The 25998-nt window shown below is 42.9% G+C and overlaps 2 protein-coding genes across 3 annotated transcripts in view; one reads left to right on the forward strand and one right to left on the reverse strand.

Moving 5' to 3' along the window:
* LMLN2 (leishmanolysin like peptidase 2) overlaps positions 1–16191 on the forward strand; it is a 51861-nt gene extending 35670 nt beyond the window's left edge. The window contains exons 12-15 of the mRNA XM_040354109.1: positions 499–621; positions 14469–14713; positions 15183–15356; positions 15752–16191. Of these exons, the coding sequence (XP_040210043.1) occupies positions 499–621; positions 14469–14713; positions 15183–15356; positions 15752–15950 (741 nt within the window). The 3' untranslated portion in view covers positions 15951–16191. The remainder of the gene's footprint in view (positions 1–498; positions 622–14468; positions 14714–15182; positions 15357–15751) is intronic.
* A 2337-nt stretch (positions 16192–18528) lies between these two features.
* On the reverse strand, positions 18529–25900 carry C1H14orf119 (chromosome 1 C14orf119 homolog). 2 transcript variants are annotated; one of them, XM_040354130.1, is made up of 3 exons: positions 25813–25893; positions 22331–22454; positions 18529–19103 (listed from the first exon to the last, which is right to left on the reverse strand). In XM_040354130.1, exon 3 carries the CDS (start codon positions 19098–19100, stop codon positions 18753–18755), a length of 348 nt encoding a protein of 115 aa, XP_040210064.1. In that variant the 5' UTR covers positions 19101–19103; positions 22331–22454; positions 25813–25893; the 3' UTR covers positions 18529–18752. The 2 variants fall into 2 exon arrangements, with proteins under 2 accessions (XP_040210064.1, XP_040210055.1); XM_040354121.1 differs by lacking the exon at positions 22331–22454 and having other exon boundaries at positions 25813–25900.
* Positions 25901–25998: the final 98 nt, after the last annotated feature.

Below are 25998 nucleotides of genomic sequence, written 5' to 3' on the forward strand. Positions count from 1 at the left end.
CTGACTGAGCCCCTTTGTCACATCATCTAAAGTTGTCCCTGAAGAGTTTTGCTAAGGTCAAGTGGGCATCCCATAATACCCTTAACCCCATCCAAGTTTACTAACCCCTAAATAATACAAAAAAAAACAAAGCTGCTGGATTGTTTCTTGTCTCAAGAGTGCTGTGGAAATTATGTGTACCTGACTGTGCAGGGTGGAGGATCCCTTTTCATCAGCGGCTTCTAAATTTTATTTTTTTTGTTCAACCAACGGGTAGAACAAGCTCATTTCCCCCATCCACACATTCAAGGGCTTAACAGTGTATGGCCAGCTTTACCCTGGATGGTGCCTGAGAAAAAATGGCTTCCTGGAGAGAAATAAAAATTAAGGCATTGTTAGGAGGACTACTATTATCTCTTCAGAGGTACTAAACATATTATGCAGCATTAAGATACATAAATGTATATCTGATTCTAGTTCACTTTAATAGCTTTTATGTTTTTCCTGTACCTTGCTCAGACACTGAAGAAAGAAAAGGTGAAAGGTCGTTGTTATCTTCATCGTTGCTTTGGTCCAAACACATTTCAAGTCCAGGTTCAAGGATCAGAATGGATAGACTGCCCCGCTGGAGAATGGATCAATGTAAGTTTACAGAATCTTCCATTTCTATCTTTATATATAACAAAATTTAACTGTATACTGAAGCTGACCACCTACCTATCACTGTTTCTTTATTTCAGTGAATACTTTTTAGCTGGAAATGGCTAAACTTATGCCGTGTACACACGATAATTTTTCGGCATGAAAAAAAATGACGTTTTTAAAAACGTCATTTAAAATGATCGTGTGTGGGCTTCACATCGTTTTTCGGCTTCTGAAAAACGACGAACATGCTGCATTTTTTAACGTCGTTTTAAAAAATGACGTTTTTCGGGTTGTAAAAAATAATCGTGTGTGGGCTAAAACGACGTTTTAAACCCGCGCATGCTCAGAAGCAAATTTTGAGACGGGAGCGCTCGTTCAGGTAAAACTACCGTTCATAATGGAGTAAGCACATTCATTACGCTGTAACAGACAAAAAAGCATGAATCGTCTTTTACTATCACGGAATCAGCTAAAGCAGCCCAAAGGCAAATAGAACTTCCCCTTTAGAGTGCCGTTGTAGGTGTTGTACGTCACCGCTCTTTTTTCATAATTTTTTAAAAACAATGGTGTGTGGGCAACGTCGTTTTTAATGATGAAGTTGGAAAAACTTTGTTTTTTTGACATGCTGAAAAACAACGTTTTCTTTTCATGCCTAAAAATGATCGTGTGTACGCGGCATTACAGTTTTTTTTTTGGCACAGTATTATGATTCTTTGGCAAATGTGTAACAATGTAGTAATCATCCTCAATTCATTCATTTTGATTTAAAAAAAAATCCCCAATTTGACCTCATGAATTCTGATTTGATCACAATCATATCGTTTTGGTTGTGCAGTTTTATACTGTTAAAATAGACTTATCAGATTGTGAGCATGTTGTCAGGAGGAGAGCTTTCATCAATATCATGTCTGACATATGAAAAAGCTATAATTGAAAGTTTAACTCTCATTTCACACTGCCGCTACCTGAAAGTCGCACAGCTTACGGTGAGACTTTGCCAGGAAACTTCCTGGCAACTTGAGTACTACTTTGAGGCACAAGTCAGATAGAAGTCACCTTGAAATAGTACTTCAAGTAGTGCTAAATAGGACAGCTCTCATTTACTAAAATGGTATTTCACATGTCATGCGTCTTGGTGTTAAAACTCTATGAGAGGTTCACAGCTGCTGCGCCAAGCAGTATCAACATTTAGGGCGGTATGTGCCCAGGTATGATTCCTCGGAGTGCATACTACTTGTGTTCAGGCACACAGATTGCCGGTAGTGAGGCTGTTGCACTTGCGACTTCCGCCTGCCAAATGCCCAGTCTGCATGGGTCCTAAAGCCTTTAAAAAATCCTAAAAAAATAAATAAAAACCTGCAAGACAAAGGTGAAGCCCCCGAAGCCGTCCTCGTACACTGCTCAGGCGGCAGACATTTCTCCCAGGACTGACTTCCGGGTATCATGGCTCTGGCGCTGTGATTGGCCGGAGCGGCAATGACGTCACTCTGGCGCATGCGTACAGGGGGCTGCCAGTCACGGCACGGCCTCCATTAGGAACAGCACGCTCGCCGTTGCTAAATTTTGCCTGCGCCGTTGTCTACGGCACACACGCTGTAGACATCACCGCCCGTGAATTTTGTAAGTATCTCCTAAACCGTGGAGGTTTAGAAGATATTTCAAGCACCTACAGGTAAACCTTAATCTAGGCTTACCTGTAGGTAAAAGTGGTTGTAAAGGGTTTACAACCACTTTAAAGTGGAGGTTCATCCAAAAATCCACTTTTTGACATTAGCTGTAGCATATTGCTAACATCTGCAGTATGCGTTTTTTTTTTTTTTTTTACTTGTACTTATCGTTATATGAGCCCTTGTTTTCCGGCTCCGAGCGGGGAATCCTGTGGGGAATGGGCGTTTCTAAGCGAAGAGGAGTTGATTGACGGCTGCTAAGGCGCGTCTTGGCCTCTGTTTAATCTTCAACTGCCATGATGCTGCACATGTGATCAGTTATGACACCAGCCATTGGATGGTTTGACAGTTTGGTTGAGAGCACAACCAATGTGAGGCCCCGTACACACGACCAAACCTGTATGCTGAAACTGGTCCGCGGGCCAGTTTCAGCATACATGTTTGGTCGTGTGTAGGCGCGAGCGGGCCGAATTCCAGCAAACATTTGCCCGCCGGGCCTTTTCCCAGCGGGCAAATATTCCTGGACGTGTTTTAAAACTGTCCGCTGGAATCCTGCCCGCTCGGACATGTACGGTCGTCAGTACAGACCTACCGTACATGTCCAGGCGCCCGCCGTCCCTCGCATGCGTCGAATGACTTCGACGCATGCGTGGAAGCCTTTAAATGGCAGGCCCGCCCACGTCTCCGCGTCATCGCCGTGTCATCGTCGCGGCGGCTACGACGCGGACACGTCCCGCGTAATGTTTACGCGCGGACTTCTGTACGATGGTGTGTACAACCATCGTACAGAAGCCCTCTGGCAGACATGTACGGTGAAAACGGTCCGACGGACCGCTTTCACCGTACATGTTTGTTCGTGAGTACCCGGCCTGACAGTTAGCATTCCCGGCATGCCAGGAATGTAACTGCTTTTTCAAACTGTTAAATTGACGGGTGAACCCCCGCTTTAAGCTGCATAAAGTATGCTGTGAGAATGAGCTGAGTGGCCCTGCCATATCGAGTAGGTGTGCCAGTGTGAAAGGGGCAAGGATCCCACTGCAGACCTACAACAGCAGCACATTCTTAGTGTAGGAAATGCTAAAATACTACATTTAGCTTTATCAGTAAAGAAAGCAGCAGAACTGATCATCTGAAAGCACATCTGTAGATTATTTAGCATTAGCAAACCTAAAGGTATGGTGCACTTTCAGATGTTTTTGTGGTTTTAACTAAGTTTTAGTGTAGTTACTGTATATTACCTGTGCTGTTTGTTTTCCTTACCTTTTAATGATGGGGTCACATGTTGTGGCTGCAGTTTGCAGTGTCATGGCTCATCGATTGTTACGACCCTGATTCTGAGAACACTCTGTCTCAAGTTTAGACTCCAGCTGTAGAGGCCTATCAGAATTAACCACCAGCTCACTCTCACTGAACTATAAGAGTATGGGGTCTATATCATCATATCCTCTGATTGGAGCAAAACATGTAGTAATAGTTTAATACTTGTTAAACTATATAGTAACCTTTGTCTAGAGCAATGACAAGGATAAGTCTTTAGTAAGTGCTTTTTGAATATATAGGTACTGAACTTGAGTCATGTAGGAAATTAGCACTCCTGATATAACGTATAGAAGCAAAACCTCAATATATTTAGAGCAAGTATCTCAATAGTTAATATGTATTTCTGAAAGAGAGAGAAGGAGGTAGTCCAGACTATGGGCAACAACACTAACTATATGGCAAAATAGTCTTTAAACACAAGCAGTTAAAGAGGTAGTGTGGACCAGGTCAGTTTGCATAGTAGTAGATGGTAATCCCAATGTGCAATAATATGCTCTATATAATTATGCAGTTTAAGAAGTAGTGTGAACCAGGTCTGTTTGCATAGGAGTAAATGGTAATCCCTTTATGCAGTAATATGCTCTATATCCTTTATGCAGTTTAAGAAGTAGTGTGGACCAGATCTGTTTGCACAGGAGTAGATGGTAATCCCTTTATGCAGTAATATGCTATATATCCTTATGCAGTTTAAGAAGTAGTGTGGACCAGGTCTGTTTGCACAGGAGTAGATGGTAATCCCTTTATGCAGTAATATGCTATAAATCCTTATGCAGTTTAAGAAGTAGTGTGGACCAGGTCTGTTTGCACAGGAGTAGATGGTAATCCCAATATGCAGTAATATACTCTATATACTTGCGGTTAGGAGGTAGTCCAGACTGGGAAAATAAGCACAGGTGTAACGCTGGTGGTCCTTCTATCTAGTATAGCAACTAAGATCTGGATTCAAGTATCCCACAAGTGAAGTTCAAGGTTGGTGTGAGTTGGTGGAGGGTCTCCAGGTGGCGACAGGGTCCAACAGGAATATTCCAACAACCTGTCGCCAGTGCTGGAGGTTTAAATAGCCCGGTCTCCCATGCACGCCGAGCGCCGCACACTGGAATGCACTTCCGCGTTCCAGCGTGGAGCGCAGACGTCCGCGTACCGGAAGTGACGCGGATGTCTTTGTGAATGGAGCGCAGCTGTCATATTAGGTAAAGCTGCGCTCCTAGTACATAAATTAACGCTAATAGCGTTACATACTCCCCTCCTCAAGGGGGCCCATCCGGGGCGCCTAATAGGAGATGGTTTATCAGGATATTTGTGATGGAACTGCTTAATAAGTCTAGGGGCATGAATATCTGATGAGCATTCCCAGGAATCATCTGTGGGAGAATAGCCTTTCCAACGAATCAAGTATTGAATGGAAGAACCTCTCCTCCTAGAATCCAAAATTTTCTCTACTTGATATTCAGTCTCACCAAAAACTTGAACTGGTGGAGGAGGTTGTGGATCTCTGTTTGGAAAAGGGTTTGGTTTGAAAGGTTTAATTAATGAAACATGGAAGGATGGATGAATCTTCCAATCGGAGGGTAGAATTAATCTGACAGCATTATTGTTAATGATGTGGGAAATTGGAAAAGGTCCCGTGTACTGACGGCCAAGTTTCTTAGAAGGAATCTTGAGTCGTAAATTCCTAGTAGATAACCATACCAAATCTCCAATCTTATAAGATGGGGGTTTTGTTCTATGAGAATCGTAGTACTTCTTTTGTCTAATCTGCGCATCTTCAAGATTAGAACGGAGAGTATCTAGAGTATCCTTTATGGTTGATAAAAGATTCTGAACAGCAGGGACATTAGTTGAAGGAAAAGTAGACGGTAAATTATTAGGATGAAAACCATAATTTGCGTAAAAAGGTGAAAACTGGGAGGATGAACTGGAGGCGTTGTTGTAAGCAAATTCTGCATGTGGAAGTAAATGAAACCAGTCGTCTTGGAGGTGGGTGCAGTAACAGCGCAGATATTGTTCCAGTGTTTGATTTACCCGTTCTGTTTGCCCATTAGTTTGGGGGTGATAGGCGGTAGACATGCGATGATCTATTTGTAGCGTTTGACAGAGAGCTTTCCAGAATCTAGAAATAAATTGTGAGCCTCTATCTGAAATGATCTGAGATGGTAAGCCATGAAGTTTAAGAATATTGGATATGAAAGCCTTTGCCGTCTCTTGAGAGGTTGGTAACCTCTTCAAAGGTACAAAATGGGCCATCTTTGTTAAAACATCAACTGTGACCATGATGGTGTTTGTTCCATTTGACCTTGGGAGGTCAACTATGAAATCCATAGAAATAACGTCCCAAGGTCTATTTGGTACTGGGATAGAAGTTAATAGACCATAGGGAGGTTTTCTAGAATGTTTGTTGGTGGCACAGGTCTGACAAGAATTAACATAGTCCTGAACTGTCTTTGTGAGATTTGGCCACCAGTAATTTCTCTTGACTAGATGAAGGGTCTTAGTAATGCCAGGATGTCCTGCAAGTGGAGCATCATGAAGTTGTTTTAGTAACATAAGTTGCAATTTTGGTGGAACATATATCTTGTTGTTAAAAGTTAATAGTCCGTTAGACTCTTGTTGTAAACCCATAGGTAAATGAGATCTCTCTTTAGTGAGGGTTTGAATAAGCAACTTATTGAAGGTCATAGTAGTACCCAGAATCCTATTGGATGGAATAATTGAAAATGGTGGAATCTCCAATGTTTGTTCTTCATGCATACGAGACAAAGAGTCTGCTTTAGTATTTTGGGTACCAGGAAGGTAGGAAATAACAAAATTGAATCTATCGAAAAATAGACTCCATCTGACTTGACGGGCAGAGAGAGTTTTGCAAGATTTTAAGTGTTGTAAATTTCGATGATCAGTGAGGATGGTGATAGTATGTGTTGAACCCTCCAGCAAATGTCTCCAGTTAGAGAGAGCATCTCTTATTGCTAGTAATTCTTTCTCGCCAATAGGATAATTTTTTTCCGCTGAGGAGAGTGTCCTGGAAAAAAAGGCAACTGGATGTAGTGGTTCCGATAATGTAGGTTGTTGGGAGAGTACAGCGCCAAGAGCAAAATGCGAAGCATCTACTTCTAATGTAAAATGGTATGATGGATTTGGCAATTGAAGAATAGGAGCAGAAGTGTAACTATTCTTGAGTGTGTCAAAAGATTTCTGTGCATCATCATTCCAAACAAAAGGTATCTTTGAACTGGTTAAGCTGGTTAATGGTCTCACAATAGCTGAAAAGTTCTTTATGAACTTTCTGTAGTAATTTGAAAAACCGAGAAATCTCTGAAGAGCTTTCCTAGTTTGTGGTGAAGGCCAGGACAGAATACAATCTACCTTAGATCGATCCATCTGAACTCCACTAGGAGTAATTTGGTAACCCAAGAAGGAAATAGTAGTTTGATTGAATACACACTTTTCAAGTTTTGCATACAAAGAGTGTGTCCTAAGCCTAGCCAGAACCCAGCGCACATGTTTGTGATGTTCATCCTGATTCTCAGAATAAATTAAGATGTCGTCCAAATAAATTACAACGCAAATATCAAGTAGATCATGAAAAATATCATTAATGAACCACTGAAAAGTTGCTGGAGCGTTACATAAACCAAAAGGCATTACACAATACTCAAAAAGGCCATATCGGGTTTTGAAGGCAGTTTTCCATTCGTCACCCGAACGGATTCTGATCAGATTATATGCACCTCTGAGGTCCAGTTTTGTATAGATCTTGGCGTTCTGTAGACGCTCAATGAGTTCCGGAATGAGTGGTAATGGGTATCTATTTTTTACAGTGATATTATTGAGGGAACGATAATCAATGATTGGTCGGAGTGAACCATCTTTATTTTTTACAAAAAAGAGAGCTGCACTTGCTGAAGAGGTGGAGTTCCTAATAAACCCCTTTTTTAGATTCTCATCGAGGTACTCTTTTAAATGTACAAGCTCTGGTTGAGAGAGGGGGTAGATTCGAGCAGTAGGAATAGGACTGTCGGGAATAAGGTCTATGGGACAGTCGTAAATTCTATGTGGAGGAAGTTTATCTGCATTAGTCTTACTGAATACATCAAGGAAATCATGTAAATATTCAGGTAGGTCATGTGGAATGGCGTCAGAGAAAGAGATGATGCATGGGGAATAACAGAACTGTTTACAATAATCAGACTGTAAAGAAATTGATTTGGTGGACCATAAGAAAATAGGCTGATGAAGAAGCAACCATGGGAGGCCTAGAACAATGGGAAAGACAGGTGAGGAAATAATATCAAATTTGAGGGTCTCAGAATGACCAGTGGCACATGTAACCTTTAGGGGAGATGTCTGAGATATAACAGGACCATGAGTTGAACTGGACCCATCAATAAAAGTGAGTGACACTGGATTTTGCTTAAACACACAGGGAATTTTATTTGATTCTACAATACTTGAATCTATAAAGTTGCCGCAGGCTCCGCTGTTGACCATTGCTTCAATGGAAATCTCTTCTTGATCCCACTGTAGAGTAAGAAGGATAAAGATATATCGATTAGACGTGGAAAGGGATGAGTCTAATTTATTAATGTGGGAAAATTTACCTTCAGAGTTTTTCTTAAGTAGAGGACAGGTAGACACAATGTGGTCTGGAGCTGAACAATAAAGACATAGATTATTGGCTCTACGGCGTTGCTTTTCTGCTGGAGTCAAAGGTCCTCTTATAGTTCCAAGTTCCATTGGAGACTCTTTTGAAGGCGATCTGAATCTCCTGAAGGAAGTGACTGGGTATGTATTTGCACGTTCTGCCTTTCTCTCACGCAGACGGCGATCGATAGTCACTGATAGGTGCATGAGGTCTTCTAGAGTATCAGGGAGCACAACGCGAGCAAGCTCATCCTTCATAGCCTCTGATAAACCCAAACGAAATTGATTTCTGAGAGCAATCTCTGACCATTGGGTCTCCCTGCTCCAGCATTTAAATTCTGAAATAAAGTCCTCCACAGGCCTCTTACCCTGTTTGAGGGTTCTGATTGAATTTTCAGCTGTTAGCTGTTTGTTAGGCTCTTCATATAAGAGAGACATCTCATTAATGAAAGTATCAAAAGCTCCCAAAAGATCTCCATGTTCTTCTATGTATGTATCAGCCCACACTCTGGGTTCACCTCTGAGATAGGTAACTAAAGTGAGGATCTTTATTCTATCAGAGTAATAAGTGCGCGGACGTAATTCGTACATCAAACGACATGAACTAATGAATTGTTTATAATTCTTCCTTTCACCAGAAAAAAGTTCTGGTGGGCAGACCTTAGCTTCAGGTCTGTCTCTAGCTTGTGCATGATTGAGATTGCGTAAGGTATCATTCTGAACACGCAATTCATTCATGTTAGCAGTCAGGTTATCCACTCTTTGGGAGAGTGTAACTAAATGATTTGCAAGTTCAGCTGGATCCATCTTGAATGTTTCCTTTTTTTTTTTTTTTTTTTTTTTTTTTTTAAAGGGGTTGGAATATTATGTTACGACCCTGATTCTGAGAACACTCTGTCTCAAGTTTAGACTCCAGCTGTAGAGGCCTATCAGAATTAACCACCAGCTCACTCTCACTGAACTATAAGAGTATGGGGTCTATATCATCATATCCTCTGATTGGAGCAAAACATGTAGTAATAGTTTAATACTTGTTAAACTATATAGTAACCTTTGTCTAGAGCAATGACAAGGATAAGTCTTTAGTAAGTGCTTTTTGAATATATAGGTACTGAACTTGAGTCATGTAGGAAATTAGCACTCCTGATATAACGTATAGAAGCAAAACCTCAATATATTTAGAGCAAGTATCTCAATAGTTAATATGTATTTCTGAAAGAGAGAGAAGGAGGTAGTCCAGACTATGGGCAACAACACTAACTATATGGCAAAATAGTCTTTAAACACAAGCAGTTAAAGAGGTAGTGTGGACCAGGTCAGTTTGCATAGTAGTAGATGGTAATCCCAATGTGCAATAATATGCTCTATATAATTATGCAGTTTAAGAAGTAGTGTGAACCAGGTCTGTTTGCATAGGAGTAAATGGTAATCCCTTTATGCAGTAATATGCTCTATATCCTTTATGCAGTTTAAGAAGTAGTGTGGACCAGATCTGTTTGCACAGGAGTAGATGGTAATCCCTTTATGCAGTAATATGCTATATATCCTTATGCAGTTTAAGAAGTAGTGTGGACCAGGTCTGTTTGCACAGGAGTAGATGGTAATCCCTTTATGCAGTAATATGCTATAAATCCTTATGCAGTTTAAGAAGTAGTGTGGACCAGGTCTGTTTGCACAGGAGTAGATGGTAATCCCAATATGCAGTAATATACTCTATATACTTGCGGTTAGGAGGTAGTCCAGACTGGGAAAATAAGCACAGGTGTAACGCTGGTGGTCCTTCTATCTAGTATAGCAACTAAGATCTGGATTCAAGTATCCCACAAGTGAAGTTCAAGGTTGGTGTGAGTTGGTGGAGGGTCTCCAGGTGGCGACAGGGTCCAACAGGAATATTCCAACAACCTGTCGCCAGTGCTGGAGGTTTAAATAGCCCGGTCTCCCATGCACGCCGAGCGCCGCACACTGGAACGCACTTCCGCGTTCCAGCGTGGAGCGCAGACGTCCGCGTACCGGAAGTGACGCGGATGTCTTTGTGAATGGAGCGCAGCTGTCATATTAGGTAAAGCTGCGCTCCTAGTACATAAATTAACGCTAATAGCGTTACATCGATTCTCGTATATCCATGTAGTCATTCACCTTACTTATCCCTAGTCACCATAGGGACAGACGACTTCTTGTTTCAGGTTACACAGCTTCCAGTCCATGCCCAGCCATTTCTTCTGTGTTGCATCACAAAAGTGGAGTACTAATGTAATGAAAACACATCTCTTCCAGCAAAGTGATTTCTCTGTTAATTGCCCTGACTGATTGTGTCCGTATCAGATCTAATTACTGTTTAGCTTCTACCTGAAGAACACTAGATGAACAGATCTAGGGAGAGTTTCACGAGAAACTCGGTCAAAACCCGGATTCTGCCGAGAAACTCTGTCGTCTGTACAGTTTTGGCTCGATGGAGCCGCCGAGGAGCTCGTCGAGAAAATAGAGAACATGTTCTCTATTTTCTCGTTGTTCTATGGGAGAAGGCGGCCCGCCGAGCTCCTCGGCGGCTTCATCCCAGAACTCGACGAGGAACTTGACGTGCTTGGCACGTCGAGTTCCTCGGCCGTGTGTACGGGGCCTTAGAGTATAGACAGTGGCTGTAAACCTTGTTTTTTTTTAAATAATGAGCACGGTTTTGCACAGATCTCCTCTTCTGGGGTCCCCCACCGGCACTCCTTGCTCCACCTCTTCAGGTAATATCCCCATAACAAGCCACTTCCTATGGGGAAACTCATGTGGGCTAGATCTCGAGCCGTGCTGCCTGCATCTATAGACAAAAACAGCACAGCTCAGCCCTGTCCCACACGTCACAGAATTTTATTAACAGCAGCAGGAGCCAATGGCTCCCACTGCTGCCTCTCTGCTCTTAGAAACAGTGCTGCATTAAGATTGGGTGTTTAGATAAGTACAAGAGGGGGTGGGGAGGGGGGTCCTGTGCATAGGCAGAGAATGCATTAAGGTTAAAAAAACCTTAAGTCTTTAGAACCACTTTAAAATGTAAGTTCACCTTTACAGGAAAATCTGTAAGGGCCGCCTTACTGCATTATATAGGCCTTCAGTGGTCCTTAAGTGGTCAAAGGGTAAGTTCACCTTTACAGAAAAATCTGTAAGGTGAACCTACACAGGACCCCCACCTCGCCAACCCCAGTCCCGCTGACCTGCATGGCGGCAATCGCCCGTTCTGCCCCCGGTATAGCCACCGCACGGGTCCGGCGCTTAGAAATCCGCTCAGCTTTCTCTCATTTTCATCCCCGCTGAGAGGGCAGGGATACTCAGCTTCTTGTGGTCCGCACTGCCCATGTGACCGTGCCGACCAATTAGAATGCTCCTAAATGTACCTCCTGATGGAGTAGGTTTAGGAGATTAAGCTCCGGGGATTTCTAACCCCAGGAGTCGTGAGGTGGCTATACCACGGCTCAAAACCGACGATCGCCGCCATGCAGGTTAGCAGGACTGGGGTGTGCGAGGTGGGAGTTCAGTGTCAGTTCACCTTACAGATTTTTCTGTAAAGGTGAACTTACCTTTTAACCACTTAAGGACCACCCACGGCATATATACTGCGGCAGGGTGGTCCTATTGTGCAAAATAACATAACCGTACATCGTTATATGCACGAGACACTGCGGGTGTGCGCCTGCTGCACGACGGGGGAGCCGATGTGCGGGTGCGTCGGCCACCCACGATCACTCCTCAGAGAGGTAGAATGGTGATCTGCATATGTAAAAAAGCAGATCCCTGTTGTGTCAGGGGAGTAGAGAGATCGTCTGTTTCTAGTGATCAGGAACAAGGATCTCTCTGTACTCTCAGTCAGTCCACTCCCCCCACAATTAGAAACACCTCCCTAGGATACACTTAACCCCTTGATCGACCCCTAGTGTTAATCCCTTCCCTGCCAGTGTCATTTATACAGCAATCAGTGGATATTTATTAGCTCTGATCGCTGTAATAATGTCTCTGGTCCCAAAAAAGTGTCAAAAGTATCTGATCTGTCCGCTGCAATGTCGCTAATCACCGCCATTACTATAAAAAAAAAAAGCCATAACTCTATCCCCTATTTTGTAGACGCTATAACTTTTGCGCAAACCATTTTTTATTGAATATGCATTATAGCAAAAGGTAAAGAAATATTCTTATTTTTTTCAAAATTTAGTTTTTTTTTTTGTTTAAAGCTCAAAAAATAAAAACCGCAAAGGTGATCAAATACCACTAAAAGAAAGCTCAATTTGTGCGGAAAAAAAAGGACATTACATTTATTTGGGTACAGCGTCGCACGACTGAGCAATTGTCAGTTAAAATAACGCAGTGCCATATTGCAAAAAAAAAAAGGCCTGGTCCTTAAGGGGTAAATCCTTTCCGGGGCTGAAATGGTTAACCTGCGTAATGCTCATATTTGAAGAGAAACAGAAATTGCTGACACAAGAATGTGAATTTTCACTCTACTCTAGGCTGTTTATAGCTATGTACTGTATAGACTGCGTGCACAAAAAAAATAAAAATTACACCATGAAACCATAGATCAGTGATGGTGAACCTTGGCACCCCAGATGTTTTGGAACTATATTTCCAATGATGCTCATGCACTCTAGATGAGCATCATGGGAAATGTAGTTTCAAAACATCTGGGATGCCAAGGTTCACCATCACTGCCATAGATCAATGTATATCTTATGCAATTAAAAACATAAGAGGCAGGTAGAAGTTTTTTTTTATTGCATTTAAATACTTAGGGATCTATTTAAAAAAACGTTTTCACACTTTAATTAGGTAGCTTTCACCCAAGACTGACACACTTTTTTCTAATTGGATTCAATTATGTGTGGATCTTCTTGGATAAAAGTTGTGTGAAAAAATGTATAGTTTGTGTCAAGTTTTTTCTGCTTTCTGGGTCCCTATTGGGAAGATTTACCTCAGGACACTAATGAAGGGAAATCTCTCCAACAGGAACAGAGCCAATAATAAAAACACGTATTGGTAAAGTGAGGAGGGGTTAGAGCTTCTGGCAATGTTTTCTATTGAGGTTTATGCTTTCCCATGATGGTGACTGCCACACACCCCTTATGTATTTTACGAATGGCACAGTGAAAAGGTAAGTCTCCTTAGCGGGGTCATAGACAAATGGAAACTTGAGTAATTCCATCTTCCCCACTCTAGCCAAAACTTAAACATACTTTACTTGGAATGGGTCTTTCTGCAGAACCCCAAGGGATTTGGCAACTCAACAAATGGATCCTAAAGGCAGACAGCCACTGCTGTGCTTTCTCTAGCTAACATATACTATAAACAGTTTGAAATATGAAAAAAAAAAAAAATGACCCAACCATTATAGTTTTTCTGCTTTAAAGTGGCTCAAAAGCCTTAAGGATTTTAACCTTAAGAGAGATTAAAACATTTTTTTTTTCAGAATCATGCTTACCTTGGTGGATGCAGCATCGGTCCGATGCTGCATCTGTCCCCCAGTACCTCTAACACTGAGAACCGAGCGATCGAACACCGCAGATCGCTTCGTTTTCAGAGCTCCGTGAGCAGAGAGCTGTAGACTGTCAGTCACAGCTTTCTGCTCTGCCCCTTCCTTGCTCATCTGAGCTGTGGAGGGGACGGAGCGGCCATCTCAGCGGCTCGCTGAGAGGCTGAGCCGGGTGTCAGTCTAGGCACCTGGCGGATCCAGACTTTATTATCATGATTATGCGGTGCCTGAACTGACATCCGTGACGTCGGCAGAGAGCAGACTTCAGACTGCTCTCTTCTGAAAATGGGTTGCTGGAGTGCAAAACTAATTGACCTATAGGAGAAGTACAGCTTGTCTGTGTTTATGGACGTAGGCAGTGCAGCTCGGGATCGAGCCCGCATAAGTGCCCCCAATAAGCAGCAGCTTCCTATTGGGCACTCGACAAAGAGAAGGAGCCAAGAGCACCGGCAGGGGACCCAAGAAGAAGAGGATCGGCATTGCTCTGTGCAAACCCAGAGCAGGTGAGTATACCATGTTTGTTATTTTTTTTTAAAAAAGTAAGGTTTAGAATAACTTTAAATTCACTGCCAGTGGCAGCCCTGGTAATGTACAATTTAAAAAAAATCTCATGTTAATTACTTTTTTTTTTCTACTTCTTAATATGATAATGTAATAAATGTGTATTACTTATATTCACAATGATTCAAGCCTTAACTGCCTGCTTTATCACACAGGTGGCAGGTTTTGATGGCGCGCTATTGTGCCCAGATGGACGACTGTGCTTGGGGCTTGAAAGCCCACTCCTCCCAACCTCTACTTCTACCGCCACCCCAACCTTTAGCATACCTAAGCCTGTAACACATCAGGATATGACCGTGCAAGTGACACTTGTGCATGGCCTTAAATGGACGTCTGAAAAGAAAATACTTCTAATAGAAGAAGTCCTTGGAGTTATTGCACACCATGCAGGAGTGCAAAGGTGAAAAAAAAATCACGTCAATTATAGATGTACACCAGTGCAGGTAGATGAAATGCATAGGGGGGATTTATCAGAACTGGAGCATGTGCATGATAACCAATCAGCTTCTATCTTCATTTAATTTTTAAAGCTTAAAAGTCAAACTTTGTTTTTTTTTGCCAGCTGGATTCCATTGTGTGTGTGTGGGGGGGTTGTGGGCATTTCCCTTCACTTCCTGTCCCGTAGCTGAAACAGGAAGTGAGAGAAAAGGTTCAAGAGCCTCAAATCATATCTAAACCAGTTCATATTTCAAAAATGTCTCAAATTAGGAGCAGGTAAATTCTTTAGCTTTGAAGAAGGTACCATCAGCTGTGCACCAGAAGTATACATGTACATTTTTAGCAAAGTTTCTAATAAAACTCATATTGTATGTGTGTGTGTATATATATATATATTTTATTGTAATTATTTACTGTGTTTTTTTGTGTAGGTGCTTATTGCACATATCCACAGTGCCAAATAAGGACTTGACATTTACTATTAAACCTGAAGATCCCAGTAATTGCCCTCCACCTGCTCCAGAAACTCCACTTCATCAACTTCTGATGAACCTCACAGATCCGATCACATATGAATCTCCTCAGTTTTCTCATGTCCTCATCAGGTAAGAACATTTAAGATGGCTATACACAGGTCAGAGGGCTGAATGAAAAATAAGTGTCCCAATTCCCCCATCCACACATTTAAGGTTAATGATGGAATCCTCCTCACTGTGTCATTATATTCTGACAACAGGGAGACTTCCCCACAATCAGAACCAGCCTGCAGCCTGATCAAGCAGTTTTTTTTTTTACCAACAGGGTGGTGAACAGAAGTAATCAATCAATAGATTGATTTCTGTTCAACCACAGTGGCTATACATGGTTCGAAATTCCCTGCAGAACTGGTTCCATTTTCATCCATGTATGGCTAGCTTTACACCTTCTTAAAGTGTAACTGTTTCAGCAAAATACTTCTGCAAAAATCCTTATTATTCAATACATAATGTCTTTGCTACAGGTTGCTGGCCTCTGACTCCCATCATTACCCGGTGAATCAAGATGCTATTATAGGAAGCTGTGCCCTTTTCTGTGTATTGCTGATGATCTCCCTCCTCTGGTGCAGACACAGGGTACGGACTCGGAGTATGCAAGTGAGGGATATTTATAACGTTGAAGACAAAAATCTACAAGGTGAGCATGTGCCAGCTATCGTCTGAAAGAGGAAAACAGCTGACTTGTGCATAAGACTCACAAGATACATCAAAGGCTTTGCTTCAACATTAAAATGAGGACACCAGAATTTCTAAGATTAAATATTTGTTACAATTTTTTTTTATCACGTGAGCTATCAAGATGAAAACGTCAGCCTCCTCTAATGTTTTTGAAGCGTTTGTGTAGCTAAAACATTTTTCTAGTTTTTAATACAGTAGGAAAGTATTACAATCCCTATCAGCTGATTTTTTCTGTCCTGCTGGAAAGATATACATTTTCTCCCTGTCCTGCACATGCAACAGAAAAAAAAAAACCACACACACACACACACAAGGACTCACAGGTAAGCATTCCAGGGTTGTTGGAGTTCCACCTGGGTAAAAGTTGCTAACTTTTAATAAGGACACTTACCTGTCCTGGTAGCCCGCAAAATGTCAGGACCCTGAAGCTGACCTGTCCCTCGGCTCCGGGCTGCAAGTTTCGGCATCATTACTAAGGGAAACAGGAAGTGAAGCTTTATGGCTTCACAGCCCGTTTCCTTCTGTGCATGCACGAGTAGCACTGCACTTTCTGAATGATACCTGCTGTCTTCTGAGCCCTGTGTCTTGCAGAAGGCAGCAGGGAGGGAGTAGAGGAAGAGAGACCAGACGTTACGTAGTTTTGCCTGGAAGTGGGAGCAGATACCTGGATTTGACAGGTATTTGCTCCCCCCAAATGTTGCACCGGAGGGGGGGGGGGGTGGAGGAGTAGGAATCCGATCAGCAGAAGTTCCAGATCAGTGGACCTCCGCTTTAACACATCCCTGAGTAGCATGATGGTGCAGATTCTGTGTCTCTAAAGCCATGTATGTACGAATGTGACAAACCCCCCTGAGCCAGGGACTGATGGGCTCATCCAAGCAATTAAAAAACCCAAGAGAGGTTTTAACATCCCCACATTCTATCAAAATCTTAAACAGAGTGTTTGCCTTTATGTACATTTAATGTATTTTTTCTTATATAGTTTTTCAAGCTTTGGAAATAGAGAAAAGTGAAAAACAAATAGTTATGGTACAATGACACAAACAACACAGTGTATATTTTAATCTGCTACATAAAGTAAGGTAAAAGGTGAAGAGATGGCACTGCGAAGCAGTAAAGAAGGTATTGCACTTTTCCTTTGGACCAGAATGGCACTGTTCTTTTTCAGTGACTAAGAAAAGCTTTGCTGGAATGTAAGAATAAAACCCAAAAACAAAAAATTGTATTAAATATTTTTTTTTTTGTATTTATTTTCACCTGATGATCCAGTTAGTAAGTTACTTTAACAGAGCCCTCCAGCTAAAAAATAGCAGTTGGGGGAGTTAGAGACAAACCATTTAAGATACGTTCACCTCAAAATTAAATACACATCATTTTGCAGGTAAAAAATATCCAAAGTGGATTTGCCTTTTCGTAAATAAAACCCATTGCACTACACTGCTGTGTGATGTGATCATTTTTGAATAAAAAACGTTTGAACTAAATTGATTCTTGGGTGTGCTGGCAAATATCTACATATTGTCAGTGTATCTGTCTGCTCGTACCTCATAAAGGGAAGGCAGATACAAACTGACAGGAAGAGACAATGAACTACCTAGAGCAGTGGTTCTCAACTTGGGGGTCAAATGATGATTTGCCAGGGGTCACCAAATCCTGGACTGTTCCTGAAGCCCACACTGTTTTCCCAGGAAGGGAGATAAGAGGGGGGAAGAACAAAGAAAAAAAGGAGAGAAAGTACAAAAAGAGAACAAGAAAGTAAGTTAGAGGGAGGGATGGGGGAAAAAACAAGGAATTAGGATAGAGAGAGATAAAAGGGAAAGAAAGGAGAACAAAGATAAAGAGCGGTGCATCCTAAAATGTACTATAAGGGGTTTTAATACTGTACGAGTGGAAAGCACTCAGGGAGCGCTAAATGTCCGCGGGTTAGGGGTTCAAATTACTTGTCTTGCCTTGGGAGCTGACAACCCACGCTATGAAAATAATTTTACTGTTAGGGGTCCCCACAACTTGGGACATTTTATCAAGGGGTCACGGCATTAGAAGGTTGAGAACTGGGAGCTGCGGTGGCTCAACGCGATTGGCACTGCGCTGACAAGCCATTCACCTCTGCAGCTAGGGGTTCGGATCCCGGTCTCGGCTACATGTGAATTGAGTTTGGTGGTCTCAGCCCGGCTCCCGGTGGGTGTGCTAAGCGAGGTAAGCTTGCGCTTAGTACGCCCACCCCCCTCCCACAAAAACCACCACACTTACACGCACTCGAAATTGGGTTAACATGCACGCACTTTGACCACGCGGTCTCTAAAAAGAGAGACGAAGGACTAACGGGGCTGGTTGAGCGGGCTAGATCCTCTCACTCCCTTATAGGGAGTCCCTCTGCCCCGTTGGGCTTCAAAGCGGAGCAGGTAGGGCGGGCTGTGTGGGAGGACCCCCTCACACACCTGCCATTGCCACCCGGGGCATGGAGAAAGGTGGCAGATTGCCTCTGGGGGAGGCCTGCCTACTCCCAACTCCTACAGTCCGGCTCCTCTCTCTCGAGTACACGCACAAAAATAGATCCCCCATCTGGAGTACATCTTTAATTTATTTTGTTAGAATGCAGACACCGAAAGACTTGGTGTGTTACTGGTAGGATCACCAGGGGAAAAACAAGACAAACAAAATTAAACAAATGCAGCTGCCACATCTAACAATTTGTATGCTGCAATATATTACATTTTTGCTTTTGGGTTTAATACCACTTTGACTATTTGACACCCATTCCTGCTTGTTTCGCTCCATGGTGGGGGATCAGTCCTTGCTTGCTACTCCAGTCATCTCCTTATGGAACAGCGCCACAAAATCTGGGTCTAGCTGCTGCAAACGATGTATAAATTCATTCCTTTCTTCCTCATCCCAGCTCTGGAACCACTGATCCCAAAGTCTTATCTGGCACTGAAACAAGCTGGGAGGTGGAGCAGAAAGGTTCAGGGAGCCCAGTCCATCAAGTAGAAGACACAATTTGCCAGGCACGGCCTTACACAGCAAGTCCTGTAGAAAGTGGTTGCGCTGTGTTTCTGTCCATTGTGCAAACCAGTGTAAAATGCATCGCATCTCCTGTGCAGGGACATAGGAGATAGGGACAACGTCTTCTGTCATTGCCTAGAAGACAAGGTCACACAATTAGGCATCTTTTCAAGATGAAATACATTTTTTTTCCCCACCACCTAAAAAGGAATGTAATGTACAGTATTTCAAACACATTTGAATTGTTTAATGCGGTCTAAAGCTGGACATCCACTGATCGAAATTAGTCTTGTTCAGCAGTGACTGGACAAATGTTGATCAATGTGTGGTATCAATCGTTTGATCAACTGCTGTGGAAGGGACACATTGGAAAATATTCCTCCATTAGTGGCTGAAGCCACTAATAAATGTAGTTTGGACAGCAGCAAGTGCCGCTGTCAGAATACAATGTCCCGGTGGAGGGGATTGAGCCATCCACCTCGTTTGTGTGGACTGAGGAATTCAGCCTCCTGGCTGAAAGAAAAAAAATAATAATAATAATAATAAAATAAACAGTATGGCCAGCTTTAGGTGTTTTCCCTCACTTTAGAGATCATATCTTTCACTTCCTGTCGAGTCTCTAGGACAGAAAGTGATGGGAAATCTTCCATTATGGGACACTGATGGCACAAATATAAAATAATGAAACAAATAAATTGGACTTAAATCTTTTTCTCCAGTAGTTTACTAAGAGACTGCATCCAAGAGCTTGGACACAGGCACATCACCATCTTGGCCATCTACCTTCATGAGCAGCTTAAAAAGGAGAAACCCACTCTTGTATTAAAAAAATATATATATATCTAAATTATTAACATATGGCCTATACAATTGTTGCACAATCCATTTTGTAAATTTACTTTTATTAAATTACCTTTTCATCTCAGCCTGTGTTCACACATATGCGATGTGGGAACCAGCGCGATTCTAGTTCACACCATCTGCAAATCGCTGCAGGTTTCAATACAAAGTTAATGACACCCCCATATCGGTTCACAGATTGCAGCACAAACTGAATTCGGACAGGAAATGGATCGCATTGATGTGAACATCCATGCAATCCGATTCCAGTGCTTGAGGGGTTGGGTGGGGGGCAAGGTTCCTGCACCTTTTCTGTGCGAATCCAATGCGAGTTCAGCCATACAACTATATGTTTGAATTCACATTGCACAGACACTGCGTGTGATCTGCACCACCAATGCGGTGCGAATTATATACAGTGTCTGTATTCGCATATGCATGAACCCAGGCTTATGCCGCGTACACACGTACACATTTTTTCATGACGTTTTTAACGTTGTTTTTCAGGTTGTAAAAAATGGTCGTGTGTGGGCTTTAACGACGTGAAAATTTTCACGATCGTGTGTAGGCAAGGCCGTTTTAATGATCAAGTTAAAAAAAAAAAAAAAAAAAAAAACTTTATTTAATTTTTGGTAACGTACAACCGAAGGGTTAACCATTTCTAGATGAATAACAGACACTGCAGCTTTCCTCATTAGAACATTAAAGGCCTCATGCACACTGGGTGTTTTTACAGATGCTTCTAGTGCCATCTATGACGCTATGCATACTAGCTTATTATGCCTTTCTCTTGCAGGGTTTTTTTTTTTTTTTTTTAAAGATATGCTTCAGAGGGTTTACTGCCTCTTTAAAGGAGAGTGCTACTACTGTGTGAAAGTGCTTATCCTATGTGGCGAATTGCAGGAAGCCCAAGGGTGGCCTGGGTAAAAGGGTTACTAAACCAACAACAGTAAAATCAGTCTGTATATGCAGAAAAGCATGCTTGTTATACTCACTGTGGAACCTCAGGGGTTATTCCTGTGCATTGTGTAAAAAGGCTGTTTTATCCTGTCTTCTCTTATCCTCCCTTCTTCCACAGTCCCCAATCCATCTCCTGATAGAACAGAGCCTTAGAGGTACTCTAAACATGCTCGGTTTGGTGTGCATTGCTAGAAAGTTTTTATTTCTTTTGGGAGGATGCATGTGATCAGCACAAGGCCAATGACACTGTCCAGGCAGAGGGTCAGGGATCCTGCAGCCTCATAGGACAGTCAAGGGAGAATAAAAATGCCTCCTCCAAGCTTTAACCAGACACTGATAGAAGTCACAATGATACTATATACTGCTGATGAGAAAAGGTATTTAGCAGTTTATATTTACATTTTCATGTTCTGTGCAAGACCAAATATAGTGAATGAAGGGTCCTGGGTTTAGCAACACTAAGTTGTTAGAAAGGCAGTACCAAGCACTGTGGTGACTTGCTATTCACCCATCTTGTGTTAGCATTTGTATGAGTGTTTATGCTCAGTCTGGTGCAGTGTAGCAAAGATATACAATCATTAAAGCCTAGCTCTGCGTGCTGGCACTGCAAGGGTTAACTGCTTGTTTTGTCTAGAGGAGAGAAGTGCCTTTATTTACCCAATTTTTGTTCTGCTGCCCCTGAAAATGCCTCCCCCTCACACACACTCCAACAGTTGGCCGTCTCCTGGCTTCATGATGTCCAGTGCATGGCTATGGTCCCTACGTTGGTCTTTTCTTTGTCCCCCTAGACCAGGGATATGCAATTAGCAAACCTCCAGCTGTTGCAGAACTACAAGTTCCATGAGGCATAGCAAGACTGACAGCCACAAGCATGACACCCAGAGGCATGATGGGGCTTGTAGTTTTGCAACGGCTGGACGTCTGCTAATTGCATATCCCTGCCCTAGACCTAATTGAGCAATTAACCCTCATAGTGTGTGCACAGCCCCACTGCAAGTGAGAAGTTTAAAGTTTCCCAGAAGTCAGCTTTAAAAAGTGATACTAAACACATACTGTATAATTTACATTGTCCCTTCTATTTCTGTATATGGATGATGGCACTGTAATTATTTTCATAAAAATAAATCAATTTTTCCTAACCGATATACAACTGTCACATGACCCAGCTCTTCTTCCCAACCTGTCTACAGGAGGAGCTTCTAGTCCTTTGCTGCTGGTCACATGTTCAAAAACACAAACAAGCAAAAAAAAAAATCCTTTGGAATACAGAGTAAAAAATAATGATTATTACATTAATAAACGGTTTTAAAAATTGTCATACAAATATATATATTTTGAATCAAATCTTGACAAGAACATGATGTGGGAACAACACGGATGAATTTCTGGACAGCTGCACTCTTGAACAATTGTTGCCTTTATTTAAAACAGGAACAACACTACAAGTCACAGCAATCGAACCTCAGACAGCTGACGCGTTTCACACATCTAGTTTTTAGTCATAGCCGCTGTCCAGAAATTCATCCTTGTTATTCCTGCCTTGCTGATTGCATTGCCTGCACCTGGAATCTTTGTGGGGTGGATTATTGCCAAGGTCTCCACCTGGAGCAGCCATCTCTTTCCAAGAACATGATGTGGGCGGAGTTCTGCCAGTCAGGGGCTGTGTCACGTCCCTCCAGCCTGTATCTTAGAATAAGAGGGGAAAAAGGAATACCCTCCAATGGAGTAGGGATTATTATGGGCAAAACAGACAAAATGAACTCTGGAAACAAGATTATAAAACAATATAAAACGCCATTACATATCAGAATACAAAAAAAAAATTTTTTCAAAAGAATAGGGCTTGTATACAGATGTATGGTAGCAGCTCAGAAAGGTGGCTACCAAAACCATAACCAACAATGATGGAATGAGACATCCATAAAGTTTATAAGGTTCTTTGTCTGGTATGCCCATATTAATCCCTACTCCATTGAAGGGTATTCCTTTTTCTGTCTAGACTGGGATGATGGCATTCTCACAGCTCTTTGCCATATGTTCTTTAGAATAAAGGAGGGTGAAGCCTTCATCAATCAAGATGAAATATTCCCTCCACCCCCATTGTTTTTAGCTGGTTAGTGGACATGGAGGAGGTGGGAGCGAGTGGACTGTCATTTACAACTGTGTATACACCCACGTGTGTGACTGATCACATGGGCTGCTCCGATGTGAAATGGAGGAAATGCTTAGGGTAGAAATACACTGAAAACTGAGCATGTACAGAGCTGCTCTGCAAAATCCCTAGCCGAATTGGGAACATGAAGGTGGAGATAGAGAGCAGCAGGATCCACAAGATTTTTTGCAGAATAGAGAAAAAGAATCTCATAGTCACTGAGTATAAACAGCATGTAATACCAGGGCTGTGGAGTCGGTAGATAAAATGTTTTGACTCCTAAATGTTCCGACAATCTAAATTTAGTAGGAGTCGGAGTTGGAGTCGGTGCATTGTTTGCTGACTTTGACTCTGACTCCAGGTACCCAAAATTTCCTCCGACTCCAGGTACCCAAGATTTCCTCCGACTCCAGGTACCCAAGATTTCCTCCGACTCCAGGTACCCAAGATTTCCTCCGACTCCACAGCCCTGTGTAATACACCATTTATTGATGGTTTTTATGATGTGGGTTTAGTGACATTTTAAAGCAGAATCATTCAACAAAATATATAAAATGGGCTCCATGAGCTTTTAGCCATAAACTGCTAACATGCACAGCATATTAACACATTATGCAAGACTAACCTGGCAACTGATCCCCTCTAGCACTGCGGTGTCAGCGCTCCAGTCTATCAAGTACGCTTCCAACTTCTCTTGGTCTTTCTTTTGGGTTTGGAATCTTTTGCTGCTTGATTGGCCAGGAAGCACCCTTTACCAAGGAGGCCCCCAGGTCCCACCCCTTCCATGTGAAGGAGTATGGGGTATGGGGTACCCCTACCCATTCACGCCAAAAAAAAAAAAGCGTAGTGTTACAAGAGACAGTTTCCCCAGTCATAGCTCTTACGTGTCTTCTTTCTCCGGTCTTCTCCCTCTGGTAATGTATTCTTCCTCCACCACCCCACTAAAAGTAAAAAAAGAGTCTGCCTCTGATGCTGGCTCCCGCTGTTGTGTCAGCTGCCAGTCTTAAAGCGGTAGTTCACCCTCCTTTCCATCATTAGACCATTAAATTCGGCATCGTAGCGCGAGCTACGGTATGCCGGTCTTAAATTTTTAATCCCCGTACTCACTGTGGTATCGCTGATTGAAGAATCCGACTCCCGCGGGGAATGGGCGTGCCTATGGAGAGGGAGGATGATTGACGGCCGGCTCTGGCACGTCACGCTCCCCGAAGACAGCCGGAGTAGGTCTCGGCTATTCACGACGCCTGCGCACAGGCTATGCGCAGGCGCCGTGAATAGCCAAGCCTATTTCGGCTATTTCCGGAGAAGCGTGACGTGCCAGGGCCGGCCGTCAATCACCTTCTCTCACCATAGGAACGCCCATTCCCCGGATTCTTCAATCAGCGATACCACAGTGAGTACGGGCATAAAAAATGTAAGACCGGCATACCGTAGCTCGCGCTACGATGCCGAATTTAATGGTCTAATAAAAAAAAACTTTTTTTTTTTTTTAACAGGGCGAACCCCCGCTTTAACTATGGGCGTGGCCATCCAATGACTTCACCCAGAGACCCCACCCCTTCTGACGGCACTGTGCCGTCACAAGGGGCGAGGTCTCCATGTGACATCACCAGTTGGCCACGCCCTATAGCTACATAAAAACAGGCAGATAACGCAGCTTTTATTTTTAGCGGGTTGGCGGCGGCAGAAGACATCACTGGAGGGAGAAGCCCGGAGAAGAAAGACACGGAGCCATGACGCGGGACAGTCCTCATTTCTGATAAAGAACCTGTCTCTTGTTTTTCGTAACACTACACTTCCATTCACAAGGGGGGGGAGCACGATCTTGGGGCCTCATTTGTTAAAGGGGCTCTCAGATTCCAAGAAGTATAAAGGGAAAAAAACTGCGCTTACTATAATCAAATTAAAAAACAAAACAATACAAACTCTAACAACCCCTTACAGCAGCAATAGTGGGATGAACACAGTGAAAATAAAAAGGAAAAATTATGCGAAAGGTCCAAAGAGATGCTAAATAATTGAGTCCCAAAAAAATCCAATTAGTACCCTGCCCGCAGACCCCCACAACCACCGCCCAAGGTTGTCGGAAAAGGGCTCTTGTTTTTGTCCCCATCAGCACAGAGCCCCCCCCTGCCCCAAAGCACCAACCCCCCCCCCCCCCCCCTCATGTCGAAGGCATGTGTCCTGGTATAGTCCAGGAGAGAGGGGGTGTCTGGGGTGCTCAACCCCTCCCCCTTTTCTAAACTGCCAGGCTGCATGCTCGGATAAGGGTCTGCTAGAGATCATTGGGTGGGAGGCCCACATTATGCGTTATTATTTATTTTTACATTTTGGCGTGGGGTTTCCCCAAAAAATCCATACCAGACCTTTTTCAAAGTCGAAGCAGTCATGGGGAACCATTGATTTTGACATGTCATTCAACTTGTGTTCTCGAAGTTGGAGCGCATGTGGGACAAGTGTGAACTGGCCCTGATCCCGGCATCTGTGTGATTTCCTTGTAACAAACATGAGCCTAGAGCTGGATACACACTATACAACTTTTGTCAGATTTCCCTTCAACTATGTAGTGCAAGGACCTGCCTCATTGTGTTTAGGTTTGACCTCAATTAGAAGATTTTGGTAAATCTAAAAAGGAAAAAAAATTAAATTTAAATAAAATTGTATATAGTGTGTATGCAGCTTTAGACTCGACATGTTCCAAGCACAGAGCAGCATTATTGTAATACGAAAGAATTGCATTCGAGCGCTTTTGCATATTGCTAGAGCACAACAGGTTCTGCTGCAGACGCGACAAGCTATTGAGAAGCAGCAGATATTACCTTACCCAAAACCACAACTAGATGTCGCTGCCGCACTGCACTTTCTATTACGTCCAAAACAAACACCACTTACCACGAAAGCGAGGCTTGTGTGGGCGGAACCTCACGTCTGAACGAACGTGAGGTAACAGGAAGGAGGGGGGAAAAAAAAGAGAATCTCCGAGTGGAGCCGAGCGGGGAGGCGGAAGTGCCCGAGGCTGACGTCACGCAGCGGGATCGGCCGAACTCGGTCGTATAGCGCCCCTCAGCCGGTGCTCCT

This window comes from Rana temporaria, chromosome 1, assembly GCF_905171775.1.
Source record: "Rana temporaria chromosome 1, aRanTem1.1, whole genome shotgun sequence".
NCBI lineage: Eukaryota > Metazoa > Chordata > Amphibia > Anura > Ranidae > Rana > Rana temporaria.

Excerpts from the sequence above, each read along its gene's own strand:
- C1H14orf119 (XM_040354121.1), bottom strand. The coding sequence starts at position 19,100 with ATGACAGAAGACGTTGTCCCTATCTCCTATGTCCCTGCACAGGAGATG.